We start from the raw sequence: 27,682 nt of genomic DNA, 5'->3' as shown, positions 1-27,682 counted from the left end.
CTTTCGTGTCGTGCGCCCCCTTGTGTCAATCGCACGTCAAAAGTTTTCAAACCACAAAATTTTTGCTCGGATGGCCGTGATTTTTCGCTTCTTGGTGTGAAAAATTGTTAAATTTGTACATTTTCTAGTCTCAAAATGCAATGATTTAGTGCTTAATTCTGATCCAGGCTGTGCCGTGCATCGAGCAACGTTCGAGGACTAGTGGTAAGAACAGTTTGGTGGTTTTATTGCGAAATTTTTGTTCCAGAAGTTTAGGCGCGGGGCTCGGCCCTGCTCATTGATGAAGCGGATTGCAAAATTAATGGAAAGAGTTGTTTTGCAAGGCGCGTTTCATTGTGCGATAAAACACGCGATTTCTCGTAGTAGGCCGTTACCAACTCAACCGCAAATTGTTTGGAACTTTTTGCAAGGTTGGACGTCACTCGAAATTTGAAACCGCAAAATTGTTCACCCGAAAATGGATTCCCCAAATTCTCGCACAGTTTCCGTGGAGGGACTCATCCTGGGCCTGATGGACAGTTTGATTAAGTTGGTGCCGGAAAAGTCCGCTGCCGGTGAGGGTGGTGAAGGTCCTGCGGAAGGGGGTGCTCCGACGGTGGCTGCCAAGGCGACCACAAATCGACGGCTGTTGAAGATGAGGCAGCAGGTGGCCAAACAGAACAAGTTCATCCAGGACACCAAAAAGCAGATCCGGGTTCTGAGCGAGATGGCTCCAAAGTCCGTGTCCGATCGGGAGGAGCTGGCGTTTTTGAAGAGTAGGTTGGACAAGGAGAACGACCTGTTGAAGAACCTGCTAAAGACGTTGATTGAGGAGCAGAAGAAGGACGCGAGTCAGCCGTGGGAACCGGTTCGTTTGTGCACCGGTCCCGCCGATGATGTCTGTCGGAATCCGTGGATGTTGGGCACAGATCAGAGCGGGATGGAGCCGCGTTTTTCGTTTGACTCGACGCTTTCGTCGCTGACCTCGCAAGTGGACTTGACCGCGGCCACTAAGGACATAAGCGATCGATTGCAGAAGGAACTGATGAACCGGGACCGGGTGATTGCGATCCTGCAGAGTCGAGTTGAGGCGCTGACGGCGGATGTGATGAAGGTGCAGCGGGACAACACTGCCATCCTGGACAAGACGCCGCGACCTGCGACGAGATACTGCGAAACGGATATGGTCAGTCGGTTGCAGTTTTACAAGGAAAATACCGACGCTCTGGAGCGAAATCTGGTGAAGATGGGTGCGGCGTTGGGTGCGATTCGGTCGGAACTCGGCACCAACGTCACCGGCGAACCGATTGGCTGCAGTACGTTATTGTCGTCGACCATGGAGTCTTCAACGCAGAGTAACGGACATCCATCGTTGACAACCTCGGGCAAAAACGGTCGTCCTTCGATGACAACGGCGAGCAAAACCGGAGACGAACAGTACGTGACACTGCTGAAGGAACTGGCCAAGAAATCAGACGAGTGCAAACGGCTCACGGATCGTCTCGCCAAAAGCTGCAACTGCCAGACGGAAACGCCGGAACAGGTGGAGCTTGAAGCGCTCAAAAGTCGCTGCTCGGAGTTGCTCAACGAGCAGCAAGAATTTAAGCTGCTTATCAGAGAGCAGGGTGAGCAGTTGGATGAGTATCGGAACAAGTATCTGGCCGCCCAGCAGAAGGTTGAGGAGCAAAACATCGAGATGGCCAAACGGGATCTTACTAATCAACGTGTCGAGGAGCAGATCAACGAAGAGGTGGCGCGAATAAAGGCCAAATTCCAGGAAAAAATGCGACAGCTGGCGCCATTTCCGCGGCTTTTGGAGGCCGAGGAGAAGAAGGTGAAGGAGCTAAAGAAGTCAAACGAAAAGCTGCTAGAAGAGTTGAAGAAATCCGTTAAAGAAACCAAAGCTCTGGAAATTCGCTTGCAAAGTGCCCACGCATCGCAAAATGCGGCACTGGAAAAGGAGCACAATCTGCTGAAAGTCGAGATGGAACAGGTGCGAGAGGAAATCAAGAAAGAAAGCAAGAAATACGATCAGATCAAGGAACAGCTGGTGGCCAGTCAGAAAGAAGTGGAAGATGTTCGCGCCGAAACGGCCAAGATAATCGCCCGAACCAAGGACCGAGCCCAGGAGGATCGCGCCGCTGCTCAAGCACAAAAGAACGCTCTCGAGCTTGAACTGGCCAAATCTCGTGCCAACGCCGCCGTCACCATCGGCAACCGGGAAGCTGCCCTGCGCGAGATGCAAGGCCAAATCGGAGTCCTGTCTTCGAGCTTCAACGATGCCCAGATGCAGATTCAATCGCTGCGCCACCAACTCACGTGTCTGCAAGACGACAAATACGGCTCCGGCTCGCGTGCTTGACCCGAACTCTTATCGCTACTTCTCTTTGAACAACAATAAATCATTCCGATAGCGCGTTCTTTATTGTCTGTTTGCATTGTAGATTGATGAAATATTCGACGTTTATTTCAGAAACCCGCTGGCGGGCAACACGAACCCATAAATTACGGGGACCAAAGCTAATTTACAACTTTATTGGCCACAACACGAAACCACAAACGCAACGCAAATTTGCCACAACACAAAACCAACACAACCGAAACCAACCATGACTGACTTTTGCGACGATCTGGAGAACTGGATGGGCAAGATGCCGGCGGAGCTGAAGGCGGTGCCCATTATCAACCTGGCGATTCCGGGCTCGCACGACACCATGTCGTACGGGATCAAAAGCAAGGCGCCGGTCGCCCCGGATGCCGATCCGGTCGTGGGCACGCTCAACAAGTACATTCCGTGCGTGGTGAAGCGATGGGCTGTCACGCAGCGGTACGACATTGTGGACCAGCTCAAGTGTGGCGTGAGGTGAGTTGTTATCGCAGATTTCAAACACATATACACTAGGATTCAACAAAAATGACTTTTTGGCAGATATTCAGGGGCTTGTTATGGTGGGCGTACTGAGCCCAAATCCCAAATATGAGCTTGATTGAACATAACATGAGCTGACACTCCGTCTTTGAATTTTAAATGTGGAACCAGCCCCGTAAAAACAAACTTTATTTTAGTGCGTTCAAAGTCCCGCATTTTTTAATTTGGCCCCAGCAAAACATGCATCGCAATGCCATTTGATTCCACTAGTGTTCAAGTATTTCCCAAACACGGACTTCAACTTCAAGTACCTAATACTGAGTTTATATTGTTTATTTGGAAAATTATCTCAGCTAAGTTGTCAAGCAATTCATCTTGTAAGGAAAGAATTTTAGGAATGGAAGCAAATTGCTCAAAGCGTTCTTCAAGAGCAGTTTTCTGTGTTCGTGGTAGAATACCATTCAGCGAGGATTCCAAAATCTTGCTTGTGTTGTAAGAGGTTTGACATTTTGAATCGATTTTTGGCGGTCCAATCAGGCAGCCGATCCAGTCCACCCAGGACGTAGAACCAGTTCTCCGACGGCGACATTGCAACCGCTTCTAACCGCGTCGTCAAAGTCAAAGTCGGATATGGAGATGTTGTAGACGGCGGGCGTACGCTGCCTCTTCCTCGGACACATTTTACGCCAAACTTTTGTTTCTCTTCCTGGTGAATAATTCACAGATTTTTAAAGCATATAATCAACATAATGAATCCACGCACATGCTTTTGGCCCTTCTCCTAAATTTGGGTACTGTTTTGCGTTGCTTATCGGAATCGAATCAAAATCGTCGTTGCTTGGACATGGCCCGCGTCTCCACATCAAACATAGAAGCGGCTTTCGCACAGACGCCGCTTTGTCGCCATATGTCGCGTTTCCATCTGCTGATCACGAAATGAAAAATCAGAGCGTCTTCAGCACACAACTTCGCAGATAACAGGAAAATGTAATGCTTTAGAACGCTGTAAACTTAAATAAAAGTCAAAGTATGTAGTTGTGCCGTGACAAAACCCGAAACGTGTTATGGAAGCGCATTTCCAGTTGACAAATTTATGCACTCTTGGTACTTGATCTTCCCGTCGGTGTTAGGGAAGTGCTCAATTTGTTGGCAAATTCTCTGAATTTTGAAACAAGTGCGAAGTGAAAACAAAGAGTCTATCCTGCTCACGTCAGTTGATGTTTACATAAGCCTTTCTAGTCGAACATTTCCTAACACATTCACACCTCTGAGTGCCACAGAAGTTGGCTTGTTTGCAACAGAATCTGCTGTCTCTCTCTCTTGCAAAAGTTGTTTGTCATGCGACTTATAGCTGTTTTTGTGGCCTGCCGCCTGGTGACAGCTAACATTCTCGTTTTCCGTGGGGTAACAATTGCATGAATAATTTCGTAGAAAAACCAACCACGATTTCTTTTTCAGATATTTCGATTTGAGGATCTGCATGAAGCGGCCGGAAAACAAGTTCTACTTTGTGCACGGCCTGTTTTGCGAGGAAATCGCCGAACCGCTGGACCAGCTGAAGGACTTTCTGCGGACGCACCCGCGCGAGTTTGTGGTGCTCGACTGTCAGCACTTTTATCTGTTCAATCCGACGGACCACTGCGTGCTGTCGGCCGAGCTGAACCGGATCTTCGACAAGAAAATCTACTCCCGGGACATTAACCAGCTTAAGGACTGCACGCTGGAATCGGCCACCCGAAACGGCAAACAAATCCTGATCGTGTATCGGAGCGATGCCTGCGTGAACGACCGGTTCTGGCTGAGCCAGGACTGGCCGACGCCGTGGCCAAACGAGGTAAGTGTGAAAAAGTTGCGCCAATATCTGGAGGAAACGCTAACGCAGCGTAGTCCCGAGGCGGGCCACGTTTCGCAGTGCGTGCTGACGCCGAGCGTGCGCTTTATAGTGCCACGGTTTATGTCCTCGCTGAGGGCGACCTGTGCCAAAGAGGTGGACCGAAAGTTGATGGACTGGATCCGGCAGCAGGTTCCGGGGCCGTTTGGTCCCGACGAGAAACCCAAGTCGAACGTATTTTTAGCCGACTTTGTCGACATTCAGGATAGCAATTTTTGCCGAGTCGTTGTGGAGTTGAACAAGAAAATACTCGACCAAGGCTCAACCAGTGCCCAGAGTTCGCCCTCCCGGAAGAGCGTCGATTAAGTACGGGGCGGGATCGTTGCTGGATGACGTGCCATTTGTGGGAGTAAAGTTAAAGCGAGACAATCGAGAGAATGCAACGTCATTTGAGGGTGATCCATGGTATTGTTACGGTTTCCTGTAGAGAATGTGGGTAATATTCGAACCAAATCTTACAAAGAAAAAAATAATGTTACACTGAACTGAAAACAATCTTAGCTAGGGTCTTCACTTTCCACTTAACCGCAGCTACTAGAACTAACAGAAGCGAGGGAGAAAGAGGTTTATACATTACCATTGATGTGAGTGTCTCTGTGATGGTAGAATCATCGCTCTATCGAATAGTTATTGGCGTTTGTACAACATTTATACACACATATTTTACACATACCTACGGTAGAACTCTGTATACAAAAACAAATAGTGCGCTAGCATTAAACTTTATCTGAATAGTACTTAAGCGTTCATCGGCCAGCCAAAAGCTCACTTGTCCTTTGTTGCTGTAAAGCTAGAATCAAAAATCCACCGAAACAATCGAGGGGGAGCAATTACCGCTGCCGGTTGGACATTCTTGATGGGATCTCAAACGACATCTAATATATCTCTAGTTCTATTTACACAACAGGTTGAAGAAAAAAGACGCTTCCAAACTTCATTCCATCTAGACAAAAGTTGGAACTCTTAAGTAGGTGACAAATCTTGCAATATGACATTCTCTTTACGAACTCATCACAGCCTAGTCTTTTAGCAAATATCTTTATTCGAATTAGTTCCCACAGACAACATATTGCACACGACGTTAGTTAAAGTTTTGCTCGCACGCGCAATTTAGTAGATTTAAAATTCGTACTGGTTCCCTGGTGGCACATACGCAGACACATACACACATTCACATATATAACAACACATGTTTGGTCGTACCGTTTTTAAAGTGATATTGAGATTTTAAAGTGTTGATCATTGAGGGCAAAATAATATATATAAATATAAATGGGAGTCTTTTTTATAGACATAAACAAAACAAAAATCACGTACAGAAATGAAAAGCACACAATCAGATGCAATCAGACTGCTCCTTAGAAATTGTTTAGACCATAGAACAGATATATAGTAAGAGTATTTAAGAAAAGACAAAACAAAATTCAAAAAAGTTCTCTTGTCGTACAAATGATACATTTTTGATCAAGTTTGGTGTTGAATTAATGTGATTTGTAAACAATTGACAGTTGAGTAACATGCAACAATGCCGCACACTACCCATCACGTATCATCACGCGTGTCGTTTTTTTCCTCTCTTTTTTCAGACTAAAACTACCGAAAGCCTTGAAAAAGGGGAGTGACCTCGAAGAAGTGGACGCTGACACTAATGGCACAAGTTTAGTTGCTGGTAAAAGGCGGAGCTTTTAATAAAACAATCTTTATTGAAAGAGGTTTGAGAATGGAATGAAAATGATTTCTGGTGACACCTTGCCGGTGTCCTATGATCGTTGTTATGCAGTTGTTAGCGGTTGCCACCAAGCTGCTCGCGGTTGCCACCTAACACCCCCGCTCAATCGCGGAGTCCGAGCTTGGTCCGGAGCGCTTTGAACTGTCCGCGTACTCGTCGGCACATGGATCGCCTTCTTGATAGGCTGCCGGTCCACGTTGTAGACCTCGCCCCGCTTGACTCCAACTCACTGTTGATGCCATTCTTCGAAAGGTTGAAGTCATTACTCCGCTTCAAAACTTCAATCGTCGACGCCAGGTTCTTCACGACTGCTTCAGTGTTCCGTGCGTAGACAATCAAGACATCCTTGGTGGAATCTGTAATACGTCCACCAACAGTTCTTCTGCCAAACTGTGTACAATGGTCAGGGAACCTACCCGGGGTTCTGCGCTCCCGTTCGTTGCGCCTCGAATGTTCCTCCTCGCGCCGGAATGTTCCTCCTCGCCCTCGTCTTCCGTCAGCCCAGTAACGACCGGCTGTCGTCCAGACGAATCCTCCACGGCCTCGTCCTGGTCTTCCGTCAGCTCTGCAACGACGTGTTGTAGCTCTGATGGACCAGCGAAAAGCTCCACGACACTCTCGCCATCTGGAACAGCAGGCACAGGCTCTTCATAAACCGGTTCAACCACAGCAGGTTTCTCGTCCGATTCGATCCAATTGACCAGTAGATTCCGGCAGCTTCGATCCTTGGCCACCCGTTCCACCCGCAGCGCTCGCTTCCTTTGCTTCTCGTTCGCCGAGTCCGATTCCAACTCCGCCAGTCCCGCCAGGTGCAAGGGCGCCTTAACACAGTGCAGAAGGCCCTTGTCCGCAGGACCTCCATCCGGAATTTCCAATTTCCGTAGTTCGTCCCGTCTAGCAGCCAGATTTTCTCCTCAGCCATCTTCGGAATTTCTTGGGAAAAACTTCTTCAGTGCAAAACGTGACCAGGGCTTGTCCTCAAGCAGGACCTCCATCCGGAATTTCCAATTTCCGTAGTTCGTCCCGTCTAGCAGCCAGATTTTCTCCTCAGCCATCTTCGGAATTTCTTGGGAAAAACTTCTTCAGTGCAAAACGTGACCAGGGCTCACAACCTAAAAGGCGGAGCTTTTAATAAAACAATCTTTATTGAAAGAGGTTTGAGAATGGAATGAAAATTATTTCTGGTGACACCTTGCCGGTGTCCTATGATCGTTGTTATGCAGTTGTTAGCGGTTGCCACCTAACAGCTGGTCGCTAAACCGATAAAGTCATAATGCAAGCGATAAAAAGCTCAAAACATACACAAACAAACGCGCCTCAGTCGGGTGAAGAAAGATTGCAAAAAATCGTCGAAACAGTGATGACAGTTTGCATCCAACTCGATTTCGATTATGTGTCATAGAGATCAATACTAAACATGGAGCCACTAGAGTGGTTAAAAGTTCTACATTGCTCAAAACATTTGATGTTTTGGCTAATCCGTACTAGAAAAGCAATTCTCTGTAGTAGGACGGTAGGGCGGTTCTCATATTTTCCGACAACTAGAAGAATGTTTGAGTCTAATCGATTTATTTCCTACGATTGCTCTCTAAAAGGAACAAACACATCCCGAAAACTCTACACCGTAATTTTTAGCACGTCGTAATGATTAGGGAGACAGGATTGATTGTTCGATGGTGGATGATGCGCGTCTGCTTCAAATGAATTGAGTGTTAATTCTGCTGGTAAAATTACGCTTGTTTGTCCCCGTGAAACTGTAACGTTCCACAAGTGACCATTAATTTGATGAAGGAGAAGCTTTTACAGCGCCTTGATGGACAGCTGCTTCATCTTGGGGCGCTTCTTCTCCAGCCGCTTGCGTTCCTTCTCCTCCCAGCGGCGCTGCTTTTCCGGATCTTCGTTGGCCAGGACCTTCTCCTTTTCCGCCTTGCGCTTCTCCTCGCGACGTTGTGCGGCAGCCTCGGCACGGGCCGCATGAGTATTCTTCATAAATTCCTCCTCGACGCGGGCTCGGTTTTTGTCAGACTTTGCTTTACCCTGGTAGGAATGGAATATAGATATCGTTAGTAAAGTGTTGGTATGAGTATTAGTAATACTAATAGTATGGACTTACTTCTTTGGATAAACGGAATCGCCTAACGCGTTCCATCAGATATAATACGAGAACTAAGAGTGGCTTCATCTCTTCCATGTCCAACTTGGCTGGCATGTTGAATCCACAGTGTAAAATGCGCTTAACTTCCGGCTGCTTCAGTGTGTTCGGGTCCTCCTGCTGGATGGGGCCACTGTACTGGTCCGAAACGTGGATGTACTCGATCAGGTGTGAAAACTTATTTAAAGCTGCTACTAATCTACTATCTAACAGACTGGAAGATGCTTCCGCAATCTCCGATAACAAGGAATAACCGGGACAGTTGTACTTTTCATCGGCTTTGTTGACTAGAGTGCAAAACTTGTTCAGATCGTTCATTTCTTTGAACATCTTGGCAGCCTGCTTCCTGGTGGCCACGCAAAAGACAAAATTGTCCATAGCATCCTGAGACATTTCCACCTTGATATGCAACTGGTCCTGGACCGGTTTCATGATTCCGGCAATCAGCGACACCAGATCCTGGCGCTTGATCATCTTCAGTTCGACCAGCATTCCCTCGCAGCAGGTTCGACCGCTGCACCACAGCGTGTAGACACTTTCGCTCTCCTTGATGAAGCTCAGGGTCGATCCTTCGGTTTCCTTCTTTCCGTCGTCTCCAACCAGAACAAAGTTATCCTCCAGCAGGCTCTTGTGGGTCGACAGCCACAGACTAGCCAACGAAGAGTTCTTCTTGTTTCCGAACAAGTAGTTGGCAAAGTACGCCAGCAGTCCGGCCAACATCAGCATCTCCATCCAGTACGAATCCCAGTGGGTTCGGAAGTGCATCGGCACTTTGGCCATCGTAAGCTTCGGTTCCGTCTTCTTAGCGTCGCTCAGTTTGATCTCATCCTGTTCGGCCGCTGTACCGGCGAATCCTTCAAACTCTTCCTCGTCCTGGAAGTGCTCAAATTCGTTCTCTTCATCCTCAACCACAGCTTCATCCTCGTCATTTCCATCAATCTCCGCGAAATCATTCCCGTCATCCTCCGGCGTGTTCACCGCTGGTGCCCCTTCTTGCTGCTGTTGCTGCTGCTGCTGCTGATTAGCTGCCCCGCCAGCTGCATTTCCCACGACAAACTCATCGTCGTCAAAGTCTTCAAACTCGGCAAAGTCATTGTCCTCGAAATTGTCCGCGGCAGCCCAGGTCGTCTGCGCCAGAAGGCACGAGACCGCCACCGCCAGTAGCGTTACGTGCAATCGCATGTCCTCGATTTGGGGGAACCTTGGGAGAAGAGAGAAAAAAAAATCTGAATTGAAGCAGTGAAATGATAGCTCCTTATTTGGAACAAATTTCGCCGAGTATTTTGAATATACAGCCGGCATACGAAACATTACTCACCTCGAGGAACAGTTGCACTACACTTTGGAGTGCTTTTTCACAAGTTTCAAGACTCGTTAAAACACTTAAAGTTCCATTAAAAGATTTAACCAATTGGATATGAGGCTGGTGCCTGCTCAATGGACAGAAAGTCTTATCGATTCGCCCTCACTTAACGATGTCTCACTGGGAAATGACAGTCAGATGATGACATTTCACTTTAGACCACGTGACGTAGTTTAGTACCCAGTTGGCTGTGCAAAACTGGGAAGAACTAAGCAAGTCATGACATGTTTGATGAGTACTGGAGTGGCTGGAGGTTACAGCCGCCGAACTACCGCGGTGTAAAAATCAGGCTGTCAACTTGGTTCGTTTTGAATATTTTCCAAAAAGTCAGCAAAAACATGGCAAACTTTGACACCATCCCTAGAACCTAAGTGGCACCCCCCTAGCTCCATCCAAAAAATTGTTCTGGGTCTGTCATGCGACCATTCTTCTGCGGCCATATCAACGCGCGTGAAATCTAATTATTGTCGCCCGCGATAATATTTCGTTGTTTGCAATAAAATTAATGTAAATATTCTTCTTTTTTTTTTTCAGGTGAATTCAACTCAGCTATTCATTCAGCCATGCTGATACGTTTTAGGTAAGTGATAATTCTTTTGCATGCTTGAATGTGATATTCCTGATCGAAACACGCATGGTCCGATAACGGGTCCCTAGTCTGAAATGTTTATACTGCGGTAAATTTTACGCAGTAGGCCTGGCCTGGCTTTAACGTTTGCGATGTTTCAATGCATTCTAATGCAACGGCGCATTACATATCGATGCATCTGAGCTGTCTTATGCTAACTAGATAGTAAAACCAGCAAGCTTAGTACAAGAGAGCACAGGGGCATCGATATGTTAATTAACGGGAATAGAGTTATCTAACGTCATGATTCGAATTCCCGGACGCTTCGAAACCCGGACACTTCAACTTGTTTTATCAATTATTTGGATATAAGTTCGCATTATGAATGTCAAAACGGTGTTATTTGACGAATTCTAACATCAACTGTCATTTAAAGTTCGTTTGGACGCTGTAGTTAATGAAAAAACAATTAAATAAAATAAAATTATAAGTTTACCTAAATTGCGAAACATTTCAACAGAAATATTTCATACGCGTCCAAAGCACCGGAAAGGCAAAGCAGAAATTTATGTTTTTGATTTCCTTAAATTCTAGCAAATTTTTAGATAAACAGGGTTGTTACGGACGGCGCGGATCGCGCGGATGGCGCGGATGGCGCGTATCGCGCGGATCTGGCGCGGATTTGCTGGCTAATTTTGTTCAGGCGCGGATTTCGCGCGGATAGCAATTTTCATAAATAAAATAATTGAGAACGATAGAATTTCTTCAAGTTACAAAGGAAAATATTATAAGCAATTAAATAAATTCAATCTTTTTCTTTGAGTGCAAAAACATCAATTTCTATGAAGTTGTTAATGAAGAAAATTTTCTTCTGAAAATTATTCATTGTTTTTTTCTTAATACGAATCTTCAAAATAATCTTCAAGGAGCGTTAATTTTTCAAAATGTATTGAGATTTCTTATATAAATTTTACATAACATTACAACTCATAATTTTTGTTAACATTTGCTTACCTGGTTTAAATATTTTTCTACAATTATTCACATGATACATTTAAATTTTATCTTCTGACTCATATTTTAAACTTTTTCCAAAGATTTAGACATAAGGATGTACTTAAATGATTCTTAGGGTATGTTCCGATGGGATTTAACCCTTAGATTTTTTTTTGATCGGTACAGGGTTCCAAAGTTTCCAAGGAATTTTTTAATATAGCATACAATAAATATTGAGTGAGCATATTAATTACAATTTCAAAATTACAAAATTCGAAAAATTACAGAATTTCAAAAAGCTTTAGATCTTTTTAGATTTTTTAAGTTTTTTCAATCTTAAATTTAAATTTTGAAATTTGTGGTATTAAAAATTGAAAGATTCTGTTGCCACTCTGATTTGGGTAGAATTGGTTCTACTCCCCCCGGGTGGCAGTGCGTGGCCGAATGGTTACGCTGTCCGCTTTGTAAGCGGATGATTCTGGGTTTGATTCCCATCTGCTGCAACCTTCCATCGGATGAGGAAGTAAAATGTCGGTTCCGGCCTTGGTTGTTAGGCCGTTAAGTCATTCCAGGTGTAGGAGTTGTCTCCATGCCATAAGTACAAACAACACACCAAACCAAGCCTACTCCGGTGGAATCACTGGCGGCGGTTGGACTCGCAATCCAAAGGTCGTCAGTTCAAACACTGGGGTGGAAGGTTCCTTGGAGTAGAAAGAGGTTTGGGTGCTCTCCCCATTCAAGCCTTCGGAATCCTAGATTCGAGCAGAAACTTGCAATAGAGACCACAAAAGACCCGGGGTCGTTTTTTTGGTTCTACTCCCAATTATCAAAACATGACGAAATCCACTTAGCAATCTGCTAAAATCTCCGTCTAACATTGAAAATTTCAGAATTTACATATTCAATTAAACAAAAAAATAGAATTCATAAATTTAAATTGCCAAATCTTGCAGACTCAAAAACGCAAAAAGAAATATGAATTCTCACATTGAAAAATTACAAAAAAAAAATTAACATGGATTTTTTAAGTTCTTAATTTTTTAATTTTTTAAGAAAGTTCTTAAGTTATTAATTTATAAAATTATTTAATTATTTATTTATTAAATAATTAAATTATTTAGTTATTAAATTAAAAAAATTATTAAATTATTAAATTATTAAATTATTAAATTATTAAATTATTAAATTATTAAATTATTAAATTATTAAATTATTAAATTATTAAATTATTAAATTATTAAATTATTAAATTATTAAATTATTAAATTATTAAATTATTAAATTATTAAATTATTAAATTATTAAATTATTAAATTATTAAATTATTAAATTATAAAATTATTAAATTATTAAATTATTAAATTATTAAATTATTAAATTATTAAATTATTAAATTATTAAATTATTAAATTATTAAATTATTAAATTATTAAATTATTAAATTATTAAATTATTAAATTATTAAATTATTAAATTATTAAATTATTAAATTATTAAATTATTAAATTATTAAATTATTAAATTATTAAATTATTAAATTATTAAATTATTAAATTATTAAATTATTAAATTATTAAATTATTAAATTATTTAATTATTAAATTATTAAATTATTAAATTAATAAATAATTAACTTATTTAATTATTAAACTTTTAAAATATTAAATTATTAAATTATTAAATTATTAAATTATTAAATTTTTAAATTATTATATTATAAATTATTAAATTATTAAATAATTAAATTATTAAATTATAAATTATTAAATTATTAAATTATTAAATAATTAAATAATTAAATAATTAAATTATAAAATTAATAAATAAATTATTAAATTATTAAATTATTAAATTATTAAATTATTAAATTATTAAATTATTAAATTATTAAATTATTAAATTATTAAATTATTAAATTATTAAATTATTAAATTATTAAATTATTAAATTATTAAATTATTAAATTATTAAATTATTAAATTATTAAATTATTAAATTATGAAATTATGAAATTGTTAAATTATTAAATTATTAAATTATTAAATTATTAAATTATTAAATTATTAAATTATTAAATTATTAAATTATTAAATTATTAATTATTAAATTATTAAATTATTAAATTATTAAATTATTAAATTATTAAATTATTAAATTATTAAATTATTAAATTATTAAATTATTAAATTATTAAATTATTAAATTATTAAATTATTAAATTATTAAATTATTAAATTATTAAATTATTAAATTATTAAATTATTAAATTATTAAATTATTAAATTATTAAATTATTAAATTATTAAATTATTAAATTATTAAATTATTAAATTATTAAATTATTAAATTATTAAATTATTAAATTATTAAATTATTAAATTATTAAATTATTAAATTATTAAATTATTAAATTATTTAATTATTTAGTTATTTAGTTATTAAATTATTAAGTTATTTTATTATTTGATTATTAAATTATTAAATTATTAAATAATTGTTTTTTTGCCATTTTCTTAGTTCGAATCATTTTCGGAGTCATATTTTAGTTTAGAGAAAGTTTAAGAAGAAAATTTGGTGAAAATTATCAAGTCCCTATATTTTATTATTTGGTAATTTATTTTAGGGTTTTAATTTTTTTTAATTTTTGTATTTAATTTTTTTCCTAAATTTGTTTTTAAAGCAACGATATTTAAAGTGTTACAAAAAATTGCTAATATTGTTTCAGAAATGGCAGAAAAGATTCCACTTGGTGCAGGTGGGATATGAATCCACAACTGATCAACGGATCAGTAATGCTTTCTGTATTATTCTTTTTTCGTTTAAAATTTTATTCATTATGTTACTCTCTTCTATGTTTGTCGCGATTTTTTTATATGGCGCGGATTTCGCGCGGATTGGGTTTTGGGGTCGGCGCGGATCTGGCGCGGATTTTTCTTCGACTTTTTCGTAACAACCCTGGATAAACTATCGATTGTTTTGATGTTAACAGCTTATTTGAGACCTAAAGAATGCAATTCACTAACATTTTAGTCCAAATTTGTGCGATTCATAAGCAAAACCGAGTGTCCGGAATTCGAAGCAAAAGTGTCCGGATTTCGAATCAGCTTTTAACAGTGTCCGGGATTCGAAGCACAACAAGTCATTTTAATTTTCAAATTCTGATGAAAAATTGTTAGAAAAGACATATTTTGCATGCACTCTCTTGAAACTGACTGTTTATACTAAATCCTGATGATATTTCTACATTTCCAACATATTACATGATTTTTTGTCAGCTATAACAAAAATAATATGGTACTAAGTGTCCGGATTTCGAATCATGACGTTATGTGCGCATGTATTGCGTGTTCGTACACGAAGGGTTTTTAGGTTAAAATTTGTACCGGCCTTAGATATTTCTATACGAGTGCTAGTCAGGGTGGGTAGTGTAGTGGTAAGTGTGGTTGCTTTTCACCCCAGTTGGACTGGTTTGGTTTCAGTCGGCCGCGGTAGCATTTATTGCGGTATATAATTTGACATTTTTGAAATATAAAGTAAAACGAGGAAAAAAATTAAAGAAAACTTATCCTAACCTAAAACTAACTTAAACCTACTAAACTAAACGTTTTTCAAGAAAATGATTCCAGAATGCTTTATTTGTCGTTTTAAACCGAAACAAGGCAAAAAACTATATTAATTCAAACTATTCGCCATTTTCAAATGTTTGGCTAATTATTATTGAAGGCCGCCATTTTAGGCCAACTGGGCTCACAAAAAAACGAGTACGCACAGTTTGTACGGGAGCTGTCAACATGCGGCAGGGCTGTGGAGTCATCTCCCTGGGTAAAAACCCTGTCTCGGTAGAGTCATTGGACGTTAGTGAATGGGAGCTTAGGCGTAAAAGAGGTTTGGGTGTTGTTCCCATCCAAGTTTTCGGATGCCGAGGTGCGAGCAGAAATATATCAATAGAGACCGCCAAGACCTGTGGATTGTAGAGCGAATGCTGTTGTTGTTGATTCTTCATTTTTGGCAGCTTTAACACGCAGAAAAAAGTTTTGTAGAATCAGCCTGTACCAGGTTTGAATCAACAAAATTTTTGTTGAATATAATCAACGCCGATTTTGCGTTGAAACAAACCTTGATTTTCTCGATTCCACAAAAGTCTTTTGTTGTTTAGAAAAAGCTGCTTTGACGTTTAGCGTTGATTCAACAAAAATTATGATTTTCAAATCAACAAAACGTTTTGTTGATTCAAATATGCCTTATTTTTCTGCGTGAACCAATGCGGCCATTTGATGCCCATCGAGCGAATGGTTTCGTTTATTCGATTTCGGTACAAGCATCAGTCTCGGTTGAACTCATTGTCAAACCATCGTGGTTCGATTGTAGTAAAAGATTCCAAAGCTTTTCCTCAGACATTGACAGCTTGTACATTCTCCCAAACATTACTTTCATATCTTTGTGAAGCAATCAAAATTTGATCGTACGTGTTGTTGTTCCCCCTTTTGCCATCAAGTATCAGTGGAAAATTTCCTAAATTCTTGCCAATCACAACTCAACCCGCGAAGAAAAATGTTCAAAAAAGCCAGCAAACTTTCGCCTCAGCCGATGCCTCCGTCGGTGGAGCAGATCATGGAGGACTTGGAGACGTTCTGCGTGGAACGGAAACCGCTGGAGAAGATTCGTTCGCTCGATACCAACAGCAGCAGCAGCAGCAGCGGAACCGACGAACCCGACATCGAAGATTGGTGGAAGGTTTTCGAGACCTACCTGGAGGACCACGAGCAGTTCCACACCATGAAGGTCGACATTGAGAATCTAAAGAAGAAACTGTTGGCCACCCAGAGCGAACTGCGAACTGCCCGGGACAACATCCAGCGCCAGATCGATGAGGATTTGGAGAAAATCAAGCTGACAATCAAGAGTTGAGAGGAGGAGGAGGAGCAGGGTGTCTCCGCGTTCGGACTGTTTTCCGTGTAGACAATTGAAACAACCATGCGTTTATGAACATTGTTTATTTTTCTTATTTAATTTTATTATCTACGCTCACGATGTTATTGTTTATGGTAAAATGGTAACATTGTAACACTCTTTGTAAATATATATGTATTTATTGTTCCTGAACATTACGTCTTGTGGTCTTTAGTGTTTTATTGCTAGTTTAAGGGGTAAACTTGCCCCGAGATTGGGGCAAGCCATTTACACGGGTAGCCTGCAAAATTCAAATGGTGATGAAATTGGTCCTATTCTACGCTTAAAAAAGGAAGATTCATTCAAAGCGGTGCAGTCAATCACATCATAAGAAAGTGTATAAACCTACCAACAAATGCTCGTTCCGTTCACCTTTGAGATTAGTAGGTACAGTTATTTAATATCTTTGATACGAATTCATGTGTACGATGCAACAATAATCGAACCTAACTACTTGCATTTTAAAAACAAATTCACAATGTCGTGGATGTTATCATACACTGAGAGAAGATTGATTGATGCGCGCCGCTCCAATAAGCGTGTCAGTATGCGTATTGAAAATGTGGATCAGTTAAGGTTGCACAACAACTGCACGGGTAGCCTATAAAAAAAGTATGCCAACAGAGAAAACGTGTACAGAAATACATTTAAAAAATATGTTACACAATGTCGAAGATCGTTGTTATCGTGTCGGTCCCGCACAAAGTACCTAAAGTTACCACAAACGTTTAAAAAATACCTATTAATACTATTAAGTACAATAAAATACTTACGTACACTCAATTCAGTGTCTACAGTGATGTACAATAGAGTAGGTATAAAGTTCTAAGTCAATCATTCAATTCCACTAGCACATCAACATATGAAATTTGGAACTTTCCAAAAACACGCACACCTAAACTTTTAAAACCTAGATGGGACCAAGTGCCACTTTAATATATCTTACAATTTTTGGATTTTATAAAGCCGCATCAGCTTATTGTCTGTGTTCCAAGGAGTAACTTTGCCAAAGAGAGCGGAACGATGCGATCTCTCTGATGAACAAAACTAATAACTCCATCTTTGCTGATTCGGAACCCTTTGGTTAATTTCGGCAACGTCAGATCTGGAGTTTTTTTAAAAAAGGTTCAATAAACCAAATTTTCAGTTTTTGCTTTTTGGGTGTTTTTTTAATACCCCTTGACTCAAGGCGGTTTCAAAAACACCCAAAATGCAAAAACTGGAAATTTGGTTTATTGGACCTTTTAAAAAAAACTTCAGAGATGTCCATTGAAATAAAAAGTAGTGAAATTTTGTACCTACCGGTAAGTCCAAAACAGATCGGTAAAGTTAGATTGGTGGATACACATTTTGACAGATTCAAATATGAAACCTGTCCGCATGATTGTCCCATATGCATTTTGATCAACTTAAGGCTCTGGAAGGCATCATTCCCGATCGGCCATTTGGCGGCCATGCTTGTTTTAGAAAAACTTTCAAATCTGGATTCAGAATATTTCAATGAAAAAATGGTTTTCTTTGTGTTGTTTGTAGAAGCATTTTACATATAGTGATTATTTTTTCATTTCAATTTCTAAAAAAGTGTCCACGTGGTTTGTCGATGGTTCCCAACTTATATGGGACATTTATGCGAACAGGGGCAGCGAATGCATATTTGTCTTAAAATGAGGGTTGGGAATGATTAATGTGAGTCTAGATGATCTGGATTAATAAAGTTGCTCTGATATTCATACTAAGTTTACGTTAAAACGCATTCTATTTGTTTGAACTGTTGAATTTAAATACACTTACATTTAATTGAGTGTGCGTTTGTTTTTATTTTGCCTTATTGTATGGTGTGATTATCTCTTTAATCGAGTGTGTGATGTGAATATGATGAATCTAGGGTGAATCTGGTGTGAACAAAGGAACTTTTTGTACAATTACATAAATATATTATGTATTTATCTAGTATTTGATTACAAAACTACATACAATCTAATTTGGCGGAATAATCTTATAAATGAAAATTTTGCAATTTATTAATGTTTTTCCTGAATAAAAAAAAAAACAAATTATTATGACTGCTACAGAAAATTTAGCCACCTTAACAAAATTTCAAGCTGATTCAACAAAAACAAAATTGGAAGGGACAAGTGTCAACTAAAATGCTTCCCGCTTCTGGACTCTGATGGATTAACAGTCATGCATGCCGTGCGCTGAACCTCCAAAAAGATTGCTTCTAAGATACATCGCTAAAAATGTATAAAACACGTGTTTTGTTATTTGATAATTTTCAAGAAACTCAACCTGTAACATTAAACTTTTGCCAGCTAGAACATTTTAACTAATAGTTATTAGGAATAATCTGCTCGAAGAATCAATTTCGTTTTTTGATTAAATATTATAAAAAGATTAATTCAGGTATCAACCAACAAAAGATTGCGTATTTTTTTGTTTGTTTTTGATTTTTAAATCTTTCAGTAAATAGCAGTAATTTATTTACAAAACCAAAAGCTTTTGTTTAATACCAAATTAGTAAAAGTTACAACCTTTTGTGAGTTTCAATTGTTACAAATAGTTTCAATTGTTGATAATAAAGTTGATTAATGTATTGTTGTTAGAAAAGATCATGAAAATTATCAACATTTAAAGAGTTTTTCTAGTATTTTTTGTTAGCCCAGTATTCAAACAACAAACGAAAGAGAGAAAGATAGATGGCGCTTGTGAGTGGTGCAAAACAGCTTGGTAAAAGACGAAAGGGGGATGAGTGCGATTTCGGAATTAATTTACACGTGGTGGGTTTGGTTTTTCAGAACAGATTCTTTTTTTTATTACGTACATCTGGGGCGGTACTTTTGCCGAGCCTATTAGGTATAAATTTTCTATGAAAATATACATTTTATTCTAAAATAGTAAAGAACTCTCCGTAAACAGTAGAGTCGAGATTCTGATAATGGTTGTTCCCAGCTATACAAATGGTAAAGTGTGTTTTGTTACATGTGATGAGCAAGTTTCAAGTAGTAGTTATAATGACGTTTGGACGGAATTCTGGAGATTCCTTTACAAATACTAACACTGTCTTTTCAAGAATCGTAATTATCACTTCGTAATCCTAGTATTTTTTTTCAATAAACTTTTAAGTACTTGTAAACTACAGTGAAACGTACTGTCTGATGTTTTAAAAATCTAGTTTACAACATTTTATATCGATTTAAGTACGTTTTGCTCTAACTCTAACGCGTGATGTAATTTTTAGTAGAAGATTACGTCGTTTTTAACAGTATTAAGGCACTTGAATCTTTCTACCGCAGTGTGCAGTTAATCACAAATAGGGTACCCCTTGAACCTAGAGAGCCTAGAGCTTTTTAGAGAACGGACATCTCAAACCAAAAGTACCAATCGAAGCACGAGAACTGTCAAACGGAGGTACCAATCGAGCAAAATCCTTTGTCTTATGCTCGATTGGTACCTCCGTTTGACAGTTCTCGTGCTTCGATTGGTACTTTTGGTTTGAGATGTCCGTTCTCTTATAAGCTCTAGGCTCTCTACTTGAACCGCCCAAACATACAACAGTTTAGTGCTTTTGGAGAAACAACTAGACACAAAAACGAAATCTAGCCATACCACTGTGAAGCCTTCACCCAGTAAAAGAAACTAAACATTTTGCACTTGCCTTGCGGTTTACACTTGAGGTGGTACTCGATGTACTGGCAAGGGCACTGAAACTGTCGACAGTGGCGGGCCGGCTCAACGGATGTCACATCGATCAGCCCTCGCATCGACTCATTGCCCCAGCGGGACGCGTAGCGCAACAACAGGAGCAGTCCTCGTTCCTGTAACAAATCACGTGAAAGGCTGGTTTGTTGTATGGCGGGTGGTTTTTTTTTTGCTGCGATTAACATGGGGCGGTTTTTAAGTACAATTTGGCGATGTATTTGTTAGGTTACAAGTTGCTTTTTTATTATTTCAGTTAACAGTTAACTTGAATGTGTGTGTATGTTTGTGTGTTTACAATAAAATCCTTCACCGAAATTGTGTCACAGATAACAGACATCGCAGCTCTAGGCACTAACTCAACTTCAACTAGCGTTTGAATTTTCGACTTTAAAAAAAATGGAAACACCGCGATGAACTTTTCTATTTATATTTTAAGCATAATTTCGTAGCCGGCCTACGACCACCATGTTGACGGATCTTGCTATCATGTCGCACCTGCCATTTTTACGTTTCGGAAAAACGCATTGTTAAGTTCCACCTTGAATGAACAGAAACTACAGCACGTAATAACATACACGGGTTGTTTGGCTCACTGTTCTGTTGGTTGAATTTGGTTGCCGGAGTCCCCAGGCATGTAGTCTGGCATGCACGTGTGACAAAACGCCCTTGACTAAATTTTCCTTGGGCAAGTTGGCGCACTTGTAGGGTGTGTCAATATCGAAACTTTTTTTTTACGAAGAGGTATGTACATTGCACGGGGGTTTAAACGTTATTGTTGAATATAATTATAATCAAATTTAGTGGAAGGTTCAACATCGACGTGCAACGAGATGGATCACGATCACGACGACGTATTAATAGGCGTTTTTCAAACTATTTCTAGCCTGGTCGTCTGTTATCTGTGACTATGTGATACGGGTTTGTCTTTAAAAGCTTAACTCATTTGTTATAAACAAAATATGTTAAAACACGTTTGTACTAGGGTTAGTGGGAATGTCGCAGTTTAAGTACGTCGAGTATGCTTCACATGTTCTCAACCCTGTTGCTCCCTTTCTCTTCCTCTTTTTGTGTGTGAGGATTTAGGCCCTAGAACTGGAACCCTAATCGTTGCGCTCGCTGGCGGAGCGACGCGCAGCAAACGCGCGGGTCATCCTTTGGTTTCTTGTGCAGCAGAACCTCCTCCGCGTACTGGCAGGGACAGTACGCAGTGGGAATGTGCCTCGGCGCGGACACGATGCCGTTCTCCTCGATGGTCCAGTCCAGCCGGCGCCGCAGGTAGTCTTTGCCCCAGCGCTGCAGATATCGCAGGAAAATTTCCTCCGCTCTGCCCTACAGATGTTTCCGATACATTGTATATTTACAGGTCAAGTCACGCACCCACGCGGAAAACAATCCAAACAAAACAAAAACACAGAAAAGAACAAAAGAAAACTTGTATTTACCTGCTTCCTCGACAGTCGAGTAGTGTTTGCTCCCTGAATCACGATATCGTTCGTAGCCACGTCCAGACGACTCTCCCAGCCAGGTTCGATCGTATTTCCGTTCTGTTCGCTTCGTTCGATAAACTCGTTCAGATAGCTGATGCATTGCGACGGCTCAAAGTACATGAAGCAAAGGTTGACCTTGTGGCAGGAGATGTGTCCTCGGTCATCCAACGCCAGCAGAATCTTGTGACGAATCAACTGTTTGTTGACCCGGGCCATGCAACGCTCCAGCCCTCGGGCCAGACGCAACTTAACCCACATGCACAGGAAAATGGCCGCCGCGTTCAAGAAGAGCCATCCGACGCCCAGTGAAAACAGCGTTATTCCGTACAGACCCGAGAACAACAACCCCAACAGGACGACAAATGCAAACAAGATCCAAACCACCAAAACTCGCTTGTAGCAAATGTTGTACATCGTGAACCGGTAATCATTCACCAGAGTCTCCATGGCGTGGACGTATTCCTCAACCGTGAGCTGAAACGACACCACTTATAAGCATTCCACCAAAACAATCCAAAAAAAAACCCATCCCGTACCGTCAACCCTTGCGCCATCAACTCCTCGGGAACCAGCTCCGGACGGAACACCGCCGGCGTCACCCAGGGCCAGCGAGTGTTTGTTGGCAGCAGCGTCACGATCACATCGCCGTTGGCGAATCCCTCGCGAACCCGCCCTGTCGAGAGTTCGATCGTGCGCATCGACTGGATCGGCTGGACCACGTTGACCGTCGTTTGCTTCGGAATGTCGATCACGGCCGGTTGGGACGTCTTGTTGGTTAGCGGTGGTGGGAGGCTCTGGCCCTGGGAGGCAGTGGCCGGCGCAGGCTGCGAGGAGATCACCGGAGCGACTTGTTTGGGACTTGTCGGTAGGCGCGCGTCTATCGTCACGTGGACAGACTCGGTTGGGAGGACGGCAGCGGGCGTGATGTCGTTGGGCGGGGCGGATGCCGCTTTGTCGCCTTGTGCCTGGGAGATAAAATATATTTGTTATTCCATAAATACAGAAAAGTTTTAAGTTCGTTCAATTCATAAAAATTACAAACAAAACTGAATGATTGACTAAATCATTCAGTTCAGAGTGGCCAAAGTTGTAACTTTTTGGCGTAAGAACCTTCCTTGGACTTATACGAACCCAACGCAACAAAAAGCACCTAGATCCGACGCTTCGTGTTGAACTGATTCGCGTTCGAACAAAACTGTCGAAATTTAGTATATACACTTATTATACAGCAATTCCCCACGAATACAGCATGGAAAAAAAACAAATGTCCTCGGATCGGGCTCAAAATTTTTCTGGGGGTTCCCTGGCCGAAATAATTAGACCCGTATTTTAATTGTTTGGCCATTAGGGTGACCTACGGCGTGTTAGGGTGGTCTAAAAAATGGCAATTTTCGTCGATTTTCGCAAAAACCACTTTTTTCGAAAAATCATAACTCCTCGCCATTTCAACCGATTTCAACTGTCTTATACGCAAATAAAAGGTGATAAGTTGGCCTTTCAAAAAAAAAAAAATAGTAAAAAGTTTGAAAAATCTAGCCTACACAGAAAAAAATATTCCTGTAAATTTACATTATTTATCATGTACCAAAAGGTATCATGATGAATGATGTATATTTACATTAGGTTTATTGAAAATTTACATTAGATTCATTGGAAATTTACATTAGTTTTGAAAATTTACATTAGTTTTGGAATTTACATTACTTTTGGAATTTACATTAGTTCAAATCAACTAATTCTGATAGGCCAATGGGAATGAGAAGCTCGACTTGAATTGCAGTAGGAAAAGGGTGTGGCCTATGTTCTATTTTAAAATGATTGAAGCGGGCAGCAAAAAGAAATTCGGATTTTAAAAAGTTGTTTCACAGGGGACCACTTTCTCGTCGACAGCCAAGCGGAATAACGCTGGACTGGAATCGAACGGACGACGGGTAGGATGTTCGGTGTTACTGCTGCTACCCGCTGCCGACTGAGCCATCTTCGCATTTTATAAACGAGCGGCTAAAGCATCAACTTATTCAGGTCGAGGCTCAGGCAGTGGGCCAGCGAAGTATGAGAGCGATAGAAAGAGAACCAAATATAACTATTTTTAGTTCGGGTAGTTTTGAAGTCAACGTTGGCAGAAATACATTGGATATATGATTTACATTAAATAGGAATTTACAGGAAGCCGAACACGGGTAGAAATTCATTAGATTTGAGTTTCCATGCTCAACGTTTCCATTAGATTCATGATTTACATTAGATTTAGATTTACATCGGAGTAATTTCCATGACTTTTTGCTCATTACATCATATTTCAACATTACATTGAGTGAGTTTACATTATAAACAGCAATTAGGGGAGATATACCCATTTTAATCACTCTAAGCTGTTCGACCAATTCTCATCACTTTTGCCATCATCCGCTATAAAATCAACATTTTCAGATGTATCAACAATGGAGAGTTGCTTGCTCACTTTTATTTGAGCTATTTATTACTTTGGAACAGTCAAAAACACTTTATGAAAGCTGTAATTCATGATCAAAGTGCTGATAGGCCGATAATAGAAATAGGCTGAGAAAAGGCATAGTTCCCCTACGTGCTGTGTAAATTTACATATTTTTTTCTGTGTAACATATGTGCGTATGAAACTTTAAAATGCCGTTTTGACGGTGTCTGGACCAAAGAGCCTATGTCTGGAAATATTTTTATCGGATTCCCCGGACATTTTTACATAACATACTAAAAAATGGGAGGAGTTCGAGTTATGATTTTTTGAAAATAAAATCCGTGTTTTTTGACGCGCCGCGCGCAAAAACCGGAGAATGACGAAACTGGCAAAAATCGTCGCTCGGAAGGCACGGCGACAAGTATATATTTTACGCGATTTTCTTTATAGCACAAAATATTCAAATATACAAATCGAACTTCAAAATATGTCCCAATAATATCATATTATTTTGGTTATATCTTTTCACAGCCGGCTGTCTAATATATTAACTTTTTATCAACCTTAACAGCAAATAAACGGGAATTGTCTCATCAGCAGCATCCGATTGTTTGCCTTGAGAATAATACATCACCTTATAAACAAAACATATTGATTGATCATCTTCTATGATGAATCCTGACCATTACCCTTACCTACTAACAAAATCCCAAGTAGCAGTAGTTTTTCCGGCACACGTGGGGGTGTGGATATCGTATAGAATCCACCTTTGGTAGCAACCTGTGCTAACTAACATTCCCGTCCCATTCCCCCGAGATCTACAAACTGACATGGCGGGCGCCGTTGGTGGCCAACGACTGTTACCTATTCTTTCCAGCTCTAGTTTTGATGATCTTGATGTTTCATTTTTTCAACGCATTAAAAAATGCTGTTGATAAGAGAAACGTCACTAGATCGTTGAAGCGTATGATCAGTTGGGTTGATAGGGTACTGCGGTCCTGTTCAGCAACGGAGAAGGACAACCATGGTTGGTCTCTCATGCTCATGCTAAAAAAAATACGAATTTCTGCAGCAACATATTTTATTGTGAAATAAATACATAAAAGTACTTAAAAACTGATAAACAATAGTTAAAACAAAATCCATACAAAATATAGTGATATCATGAAAATTTACTATTTATCATCTAAGTAATATTTTATTTCGTAAAAACGATCAAATTTTTAGTAAAATGTTATTTTTTAATCTAAAAATGAAAGAAACGATTCAAATACATCCTAATCTGATGTATCTAAGTGATAACAGTTCAATTGTTTGCAAATTAACATGTTGTTTCATGCATTGTATCTCTTGCCCCACTAGTTGAGTAGAATGTACGGAAAATCAAAAAAATTAAAATCCATTTTTTACATAAAAAACAGGATTTTTTAAATACTTGTTCTATCAAAATCTCAGTCAAGACCTGGAATAAGATGATTATAAAAAATCCGACAGATTCCCCCTATTTTCACGACGGGATTGCAAAAAGTGTTATTTATATACTTTTTGATGAAAGTGACGCTTTAGTATTCATGTGACCCGTCGTGGTTTGAAAATGAATATATGTTGTTGTTAATTCATTTATTTCTGGCAGCTTTAACCTTCTTGGTCATTCGCTGCTCTATAAAGGAAATGAATATAATCTACGAAAAGTAATGACGACTTAACTGTCCATGTTCGCATAAATGTTCCGTGTACAAAAACTGCAAGTACAATATATTACGAATATTTGACGGTTTATATGACTACAATGAAATTACATAAAAGTTCTGTCTGGTGTTGGTAAAACCCAGTTAACATAAACTTTAAACTGATTTTATAAGAGAATGACTAATACTTGAGCCAAAGTTTCCATTTTGAGAGCGCACTTTAACCTTGCATATCGTCATTCTGTTTGTTTCCCACTGGGACAATCTTGTTTATAGTTTGTTAAACTCACGATGATTCAGCCATGTTGAGGCTCGTTATGAGTTTTCCCCAAACACCCTTTAATGCATTAATTATTAGCTGTAAATGAGTTTTGGGCAATATTTCGATTGCGTTACAACTCAATTAGTCCGGTAACATTAGTTCTATGACGTGATAATGTTCCAATAGTAGGGCAATAATCTAGATTGATACGTGGATTACATCATGCACAAGTGTCAACCCGTGTCATTTCCTTTGCAGCTGTGTGAAGCCCAATGAGCCGAGCAGATCGCTGTCCACCTGATTCATTTGCGAAAGTAAATGAGGCGGAAAAACTGTAACACGTGACTGTTCCAACAACAGATTAGACGGGGCGGGGGTGCGCACAGACACGTTACACACACGCGCGCGCCCAAGAAGATACACCATCAGGCAGAGAGTAGAGTATGCAAATGGCAGGCCGCACCAGGTATCGAAGTGATATCCGCTGGAAGAGCGCAACAATGGCGAGTTCGAGTTGGAATTCCAATCGCATCGAGATTTAGCAGCTATTAGCACGTACGGGCACGGCGTCCCTGAACCGTCCATCGTCGCACGTCTATCGATATGTTGATGAACTAGATTGGGCGGACCCAGAATGCAACGTAGATTTGTGTCTATTTGCCCATCCAGGTCGAACAAACAATTACCTTCTTGCCGTCGTCATCATCGAACTTCACCCAATTGGTCGTTTTCGGGCCATCGCTATCTGTCGTCGACCCACTTTGGGACAGCGAGGTCTCCTGGATGGTGGCCGTCGTTGCATTGTTTTGCTGCTGGTCACCATTAGACACCGCGACACTGCGGTCAATTTCATCCGTGCCCGAACTCATCACACAACTTCGTTACAACTGAATGCACACACTGATCTCCCGCGATAGCTGGCTTTTCTTTCGCTCTTACGTTGACGCACAGAAATTGGACAGGTAATTGGACACAGGATGCAAGGTCCACACCCGATCCGACGATGGCTTAAGGCACTACACCACTTCTTTTCGCATAACTCTCGAGGTTCACCTGCACACGACGAGCGAGAGTAGAAAATTAGTTTTGAATACTAATTGGATTTAATTTGTGTATACGTGGAGGAGAGCTCGGTCCGCATACCTGTTTGATATCTGACACTTACTAGCGGAATAAGGCCCTAGCATAAAAACTCATCGCGTTGAGAGCAGACTCCCGTGTGTATACAGACAGACATCGACATCGACAGAGAACGGAATGAACAATTTTATGAATCAAACTACAAACACAACCACAATTGGCTCTGGGACTTGCGGCGGCGGGGGATTTCAACGCGGCGACTGGAGAGCCCGAAGGGGGAATAACATAGATATACAACAACCTGTGCAACTCTCGGGGCTTGAAACAGACACATGGACAGCCGGAGCCGTTGAGCCGATGATGATATCATACTATACAAAACCAGGTGAATCCGTCGTCGTCGTTTGCTGCAAGTGTGTGGTGAATGAATTATGTGGATGTTTTGGCGTTGGTTGGTACGTGCTGGAAGAAAACATGCCAATATGTTGTCCAAAATTCTCGTACCTTTACAGTACGGGTCATAATTTCTAAATTA

The 27,682-nt window shown here is 40.2% G+C and overlaps 5 protein-coding genes across 13 annotated transcripts; 3 read left to right on the top strand and 2 right to left on the bottom strand.

Annotated features, from left to right (window-relative positions):
- On the top strand, positions 1 to 6,307 carry LOC120414704 (PI-PLC X domain-containing protein 2). The gene is made up of 3 exons (XM_039576010.2): positions 1 to 204; positions 2,453 to 2,842; positions 4,307 to 6,307. Exons 2-3 carry the CDS (start codon positions 2,589 to 2,591, stop codon positions 5,043 to 5,045), a joined length of 993 nt encoding a protein of 330 aa, XP_039431944.1. The 5' UTR covers positions 1 to 204; positions 2,453 to 2,588; the 3' UTR covers positions 5,046 to 6,307.
- On the top strand, positions 378 to 2,404 carry LOC120414701 (early endosome antigen 1). Its single transcript, XM_039576000.2, has one exon. The coding sequence runs from the start codon at positions 458 to 460 to the stop codon at positions 2,339 to 2,341; it is 1,884 nt and encodes a 627-aa protein (XP_039431934.1). The 5' UTR covers positions 378 to 457; the 3' UTR covers positions 2,342 to 2,404.
- On the top strand, positions 4,595 to 16,655 carry LOC120414705 (uncharacterized). Of its 2 annotated transcripts, XM_039576012.2 has the most exons (3): positions 4,595 to 4,682; positions 10,518 to 10,563; positions 16,043 to 16,655. In XM_039576012.2, the coding sequence occupies exon 3, from the start codon at positions 16,099 to 16,101 to the stop codon at positions 16,453 to 16,455; it is 357 nt and encodes a 118-aa protein (XP_039431946.1). In that variant the 5' UTR covers positions 4,595 to 4,682; positions 10,518 to 10,563; positions 16,043 to 16,098; the 3' UTR covers positions 16,456 to 16,655. The 2 variants fall into 2 exon arrangements, with proteins under 2 accessions (XP_039431946.1, XP_039431945.1); XM_039576011.2 differs by lacking the exon at positions 4,595 to 4,682 and having other exon boundaries at positions 10,522 to 10,563; positions 15,994 to 16,655.
- Positions 8,021 to 10,125, bottom strand: LOC120414702 (PAT complex subunit CCDC47). The gene is made up of 3 exons (XM_039576001.2): positions 9,939 to 10,125; positions 8,582 to 9,821; positions 8,021 to 8,505 (listed from the first exon to the last, which is right to left on the bottom strand). The coding sequence occupies exons 2-3, from the start codon at positions 9,800 to 9,802 to the stop codon at positions 8,269 to 8,271; spliced, it is 1,458 nt and encodes a 485-aa protein (XP_039431935.1). The 5' UTR covers positions 9,803 to 9,821; positions 9,939 to 10,125; the 3' UTR covers positions 8,021 to 8,268.
- Positions 16,600 to 27,682, bottom strand: LOC120414703 (uncharacterized). 8 transcript variants are annotated; one of them, XR_005605120.2, is made up of 6 exons: positions 26,754 to 27,226; positions 22,220 to 22,648; positions 21,639 to 22,157; positions 20,153 to 20,312; positions 16,847 to 17,098; positions 16,601 to 16,738 (listed from the first exon to the last, which is right to left on the bottom strand). XR_005605120.2 is itself a non-coding variant. In XM_039576009.2 (5 exons), exons 1-5 carry the CDS (start codon positions 26,934 to 26,936, stop codon positions 16,683 to 16,685), a joined length of 1,347 nt encoding a protein of 448 aa, XP_039431943.1. In that variant the 5' UTR covers positions 26,937 to 27,226; the 3' UTR covers positions 16,600 to 16,682. The 8 variants fall into 8 exon arrangements, 6 of the variants coding, with proteins under 6 accessions (XP_039431943.1, XP_039431941.1, XP_039431942.1 ...); XM_039576009.2 differs by lacking the exon at positions 16,847 to 17,098 and having other exon boundaries at positions 16,600 to 16,738; XM_039576007.2 differs by lacking the exon at positions 16,601 to 16,738 and having other exon boundaries at positions 16,745 to 17,098.

The sequence above is a fragment of the Culex pipiens genome, chromosome 2, assembly GCF_016801865.2.
Source record: "Culex pipiens pallens isolate TS chromosome 2, TS_CPP_V2, whole genome shotgun sequence".
NCBI classification, from domain to species: Eukaryota; Metazoa; Arthropoda; class Insecta; order Diptera; family Culicidae; genus Culex; species Culex pipiens.
Note: the sequence above shows the minus strand (reverse complement) of the source record. Positions and strands in the feature narration are given on the sequence as shown.